The 6000-nt window shown below is 51.5% G+C and overlaps 1 protein-coding gene across 1 annotated transcript in view; it reads right to left on the minus strand.

Moving 5' to 3' along the window:
• Nucleotides 1-201, minus strand: part of LOC8024578 (protein patched) — a 43695-nt gene extending 43494 nt beyond the window's left edge. The window contains exon 1 of the mRNA XM_029991562.3: nucleotides 119-201. Coding sequence (XP_029847422.3) covers nucleotides 119-127 — 9 coding nt within the window. The 5' untranslated portion in view covers nucleotides 128-201. The remainder of the gene's footprint in view (nucleotides 1-118) is intronic.
• Nucleotides 202-6000: the final 5799 nt, after the last annotated feature.

A 6000-nucleotide genomic window follows, 5' to 3' on the forward strand; every position in this document is an offset into this window, starting at 1 on the left:
CAATTACCGTGATTGTGACAGGGCCTTATTAAGGATCACGTGGTGAGCTCTAGGCGATATTGATCTACCCCGTAGTTTGACTTCGATTTATAGATTAAAAAGGAGGGGCAGAACTTACCCTCTTCATGAAGTGCTGGAAGGTGTCGAAAGGAAACGAGGACCTGAAGTTGTCCACCTTCTTCAGGTCGCTCACTAGCTTCTGGGGGTTCAGGTCCGTCCACTGCACGCCCGAACCCAAACCCCTGCGAGGGAAATGGACGCGAGCGTGTTCAAGCTCGCTCACTTCGGCTTTTGAAAATGCCGACAGTCTAGCAACCACGGCAGGGAGTCCGGTAACCGAGAAAAGCTATGCTCCTGTAATCTCGGGATTTACCAGTATGTTTGGTGCGGACCGCTGGAGCGAGACAATCAATCTCAGACACCGCTATTTATGGACAGGATCAAACAAACAGACTTTCTAAACAAACTAAATAACAAGCAAACAAACACAGCTGGAAACAGGCGGGACAGAAGAAAATTGGGACTCCCTCCCGCGTGGCTCCAGCCCAAAGACTCAATCCTGACCCACAGTGGGTTCGGTGTTGGGGTGACGCCGACAAGGTTTGACCGAAGGGAGGAAGCGGGGTGCGCATTTCAAGATTTTTTCCCCCCGATTCCCAAAAGGTCGTTTTGGTAACAGAAATGCATCGGCTTTTAGAAGTGGACTCATATTGTTCTTTTTGTTTGTTTAAAAATTTTAGTCTGGGTGGCTCAAGCTGCCGTCCGTTATTCCATCATATCGGGTTGCTAACGCATAACAGACCATGAGTGAGGTGAGAAAGAGAGGGAGAGAGAGAAAGTTGTAAAGGAAATTGCAAGCTTTGACGGCCATTCAGCGCTTCGCGAGTGTAGCACGACGTCGAGCTTACCCCGAGTGCACTGCACGCGCAAATGTTAACCGTAACCCGCACCGCTCAAAGCTGATGCGCTCTTTCGAACTTTGTTCCAACCTTCGAACTGGCAAAACACAAGCAACGGGGGACAAGCACATTTATAGCGGGCAATAAGAGTTTTTATCAATCTCTGGCCACAACAAACAGACGTTCATTTTCGTCGGCGAATCAGTCGAACAAAAAGCACGAAATAAATGGGTAGAATGCTCGTGGCATGCATATAAATACTGTAAGCGCGCAGGCGAGCTGGTGGTAGCTAATCATTTCGTCGACGTTCCTTTCTGTGTAAGTTGTATTCATTTTCTGCACCACAGCCTCGGGTGTTAGACGACATGATGCACGTTTACTTCCCTCAGCCTTGTCATGCTGCCAACCATTGCCCCCCCCCCCCCCCCCTTCCCCAGAGGACAAGGCTGGCACCACCCCTCCCCAAACGTCATCACTACTGGTTCCCGCAGCATAGCTTCCGTCGGTGCGCGTCATACAGCATCTCACGGCAAGAGCGCGTTCTCCAAGGCGATCTCGTACAGCGTCTCACAGCGAGAGCGCGTCTGCACTCGTCACCCCACTGACAGTGCTGGGACAATAGAGTTTTATTCTTCTTCTGCCACTTTGCGGCGTCTCTCATTGAGCTTGAGAGCGTTTGCCGCTAGGGTACGGGTCGGGGGTCCGCAAGCAATGACGTCACGCACAGGCCTCGTCTGTCAACGCCTCGCTCCACAATGGGGGTGACAGTTCTCCCGAGCGGGCACCGGTGGCTTCCACGTCTCTTCTCTGGGGCGGTGATCGACAGGATTCACGCGCAACCTCGTTCCAGAAACCCGTCGAAGGGAAGAGGGCTCACGCGCGCATCCCTTTCCCGAAAAATGCGCGTCTTCTTTCGGTCTCCTCCGAGAGGATGCGTCAGATTTCGCGAATCAACAGATGGCCTCGCAACGTTTGATAAACAACTCAGGGCCCGCAGTATTGGGACACCGCCGCGGCGCGCCCAATCAAAGCACCTGGAGTGAGGTACCTGGAGCACAGTGGGAAGAAGGAAGAGGTGTCCGAGCTAGTTTGAACAAGGTAAGCCAAGGCGGAAAAGCTCGCTCGCGCTTCGCGCATCTCCAGGCAGGGCCAGTGACTCGGCATTTTTTTTCCCTAGTGATTTAAGCTGGGAAGGTGTATTGGCTATGCGGAGAGCAAGCTCGTCTGCTTCTTGCGCAGGAGTTTCGGTGACGTCAGAACGACGCCAAGCTCTGATTCGCTCTGATTGAAGGGTAGTGGGTAGGGCTCAAAGCAAGCTGCTCCGATGTCTACCCACTATATCCTTCAATCAGAACCAATTAGAGCTCGGCGTTCTGACGTCACCAGAGAAAGAAGCAGACGAACCTGCGCTTTGCATAGGAGACGAGATGTTTCGGTGGTGCCCTCTTTATGGTTCCTATCCCTGACGTCGCGACCCAGATTGTTATAGCGAGGGACAAGTTCGATGGTGGGTAAAAAGTGCGGTCACCCCTAAAGGGGTATTCACACGAGGGAGAAATCCCGGGGATTTCTCCCTGGCACGCGCGCATCACGAGATGAAAACGCGAGGCTTTTGCACATCGCAAAGCCCGGCGTTTTCGTCGTGGGATGCGCGTGCCGGGGAGAAATCCCCGGGATTTCTCCCTCGTGTGAATACCCCTTAAGCTGCGAAGGAAGCTACGTCGTCGTTGAACCAGTCAAACGTCTCTCTTTCGCCATGCCGTCACGATCTTGCCCATATACCGCGCAGACAGCCGGGTCGGGTGACGAAAGGGAGGCGGCAGTTTGGTCCCGAGGGCCTCTCACCGCGGTCTCAGCTTAGGGGTGAACGGAGTCATCCCGTTCCTCAATCAAAACCGTAACTGTTGAGAGTCTTGACTCTCATTTCCATCGATGAGAGCAGAACTCATCCTCCTCAAGACGTCATATTGAGAGCTTGGCCAATCGTGGAAGGCCGATCACGGCGACAATCAAGACCCGAAAAAGGAAGAAAAAAAGAGGAGGCATTTACGCAGAGGACGGTAGCCGGGCGCGGCAAAAGGGGCACGTGCCGGCGGGAAAGCGAACAGGCGATCATGGCGGTGTCCAATCGGTCGTGGCCCACGGCCGATCCCGCGTTCCGAATCGCTTGACTCCGGCACCGGTCGTGATATCGCTACACGAGTTTCCGCTCTCCCCATACTGCTTTCGAAAGGAGCAAAACATCCGATTCGACACGCGGCACGGGCTTCGACGCGAGCCAAGTAAAGCCTAACGCACGAGTAGAATAATAGCACGTGGAGACTGCGGTCTGACGCCCCGGATCGCGCGCTACTCTCGCGGCTGCCTCTGCGCACACTGCATCACCAAAACTGCTCTGTTGGGCTGTCCTGCGACGTCCATGGGACATCGTGCTTCGTAAGGACGTCCCGCGGAGCATCGGTGCAACCAGCTTCTAAACCTTGGCGGTGCTTTCTTTCGTACCGAGTTTCGAGCACAGCGACCTGCTCGAAACGAGTCGGCAGTTTTCTGTCGAAGCGGGCCTTTCGCGGGGAGGACGGGTATTAGTGCTGACCATTGGGTGCTTCGTACGTGTGCGTGCGTGTAAATATAATAATAATGATAATAATAATAATTTATTAAGGTCATAAACATGTTACATATGCAGGCCCGTGAAAGCACTGGTGTGCTTGTATGCGGGACCTGGCGTCCAGCGGGTTGCTTACACTAAAATCCTCATGTGTGCATTACTGGCACACATCAAAAGCGAACAAGATGAAAAGAGACAAACGTACGTACTCGCACATATATGTGCGAGTACGTGTGTGCGTGCGTGCGTATATATGTGCGCGTGTGTGGATCCTTTCTTCTGCACCTACTAACCAGTCCCGGGTTGGTCGCCAGCAGGCGCAGAAGCCCAGAGGCTTTCGCCTTTCTCTTCTAGCCTTGCAAGTGCCCGGAGTAACATTCCTCTTGCAAATAAAGATTTGGTATTATTATTATTAAGCTCGTTAGAGGAGGCAGAAATCACCGGGAACACGTACAGCAGACAACCGCACGCAACCAGAACACGGCTGGAATGCCTCCCTCCGGTGAGACAACCGAAGCACAACAAAGCAGTTAACCTATAGATAAAACACACCGGCTCAGAGCTCCGCGTAACCACCAATTGCGACGACGCTCGCTCACGGCGAACGATCCGCTCGCGTGTGCCCAGAGTTTCCCGGAATTTCAAGCTGGAACGTAAAAGAAACCCCGCGAATGCATCGATACAAACGGAGGGGGCAATAAACCTACAAGAAACGGTCCAGGGAATCCGCAATTACGACTAAACGGAAGTATCCTCTTAACATCTCCTTTAAACCACAAAAAAAAAAAAAAAAAAAAATACAACGGGACGTAACTCGAAATATTTCATCCTACAGTAGAACCTCGGACACACGCACCAAGTACAACATAACAAAAAGGGGGTAGAAAGAAGAGGGGGGGGGGGGGGGGGGGGGAGAGAGAGAGAGAGAGAGAGAGAGAGAGAGAGAGAGAGAGAGAGAGGAGAGACGATACTTTTTTATTTTTTTGTCTACATTACGATAAAAAATTTACCAGCTTGTCTCAGTCTTTAGCGCGCGCGCTCTCTTACGGGATATCTCGTATTTTCCCCGAATTCAAAAAGCCCACCTCGGGTTTGAGGTATGGCTCAAGCTGGCAATGTCCCGCTAAAAAAAAGTAATGAAAAGAAACAAATACGAGAAAAACCTCGAACGATGGAAGGGAGACGAGAGGGAACGAAGGGGGGCCCCATGAAAAGAGCGGACCCCCCTTTCCCCCCTTGGGGAGGAGAGAGGGCGCATTTCAGCGAAACCTGGCTCTTCCTGAGCCGTAGGGGGTGCGAGGAGGTCGTCTCGCCGGTGGTCGTCCCCCCAGCAGCCCCCTTTCCCATGTGCCCAGCTTCCGCGAGGCAGTCGTTCGTTCGCCCCCTCACCCTTTGCGAAGAGCGAAACAAAGCTGTCCCAGGGGGGAGAGGGGGGGAAGGGGGGCCGCCAGGCGAGCGGAGGACCTCCCAGGACGCCGGCCGGCACCGGCGCCTCGGACCTCTCCGCCGCCGACAAGCGAGCCGGCAAGATTCGTACGGGGATCGCCAAGGGGCCCCGCGCAGCTACTACAGGGATGCGGCCAACGTTTCGTCGAATCTCGACTAACCCTCCCCAACTTGCGTAAATGGGCAATTAAAGGAAAAAAAAAAAAAAAAAAAAAGTTCGACTCCACGAACAGTGCTACCCGACATTTAAACAACAATTTAAAAAAGTATATATATATATATTAACAGTTTCAATACACACACAAACACACAAAAGAAAACGCGCAACCACACGCACACACAAAAAAAAATTTTCAGACAACTTCTTAGTGAGGTCAGTTCACCAGCTTCCCTGCGCCTTTATTTTTTCCCCTTTAAACATTAAAAAAAATAGCATGTTTTAAGTTTTAGAGCCTAAGCACCAACGCTTACTCAATATAGAAGGCTTCAATATTTTAGTTAGTTTGATGCAGGCTCTGCCAGGCCGGGTGCCGGCATGTCTTCGAGTTGGAGGTTGGAAAAAGTAGGACCCAATCAAATCACAAAAGAAAATTTACACGGTCTTTTTTACCGCAAAAATAAACTAGGCATCGCCGAACGCTCATTCTCCGCCCAAAGGTAGAGCTAGAGGTCACAACCAGATGCCAAAGTTTCAGCCCCATCCGATAACTTAATCAAAAGTTATTAGTGATTTTCTGAAAATCTCAATGGGAAAATGGAGCCCATTCTCGCCCGTTTTCGGTTTCTGGTGCCATAGAGCCCCATGTGTTTGAAAACTCCGTCGGCCGCCATTTTACTATTGAAATTTTCAGAAAATCACTTATACCTTTTGATTAAGTTATCGGATCGGGCTGAAACTTTGGCATCTGGTTGTGACCTCTAGCTCTACCTTTGGGCGGAGAATGAGCGTTCGGCGATGCCTAGTTTATTTTTGCGGTAAAAAAGACCGTGTAAATTTTCTTTTGTGACACCCTGTATATATATTATTTTTAGAGGACAAGCTGGTGT

Source organism: Ixodes scapularis, unplaced genomic scaffold (assembly GCF_016920785.2).
Source record: "Ixodes scapularis isolate PalLabHiFi unplaced genomic scaffold, ASM1692078v2 ptg000340l_1___fragment_2___debris__unscaffolded, whole genome shotgun sequence".
Classification (NCBI taxonomy): Eukaryota; Metazoa; Arthropoda; class Arachnida; order Ixodida; family Ixodidae; genus Ixodes; species Ixodes scapularis.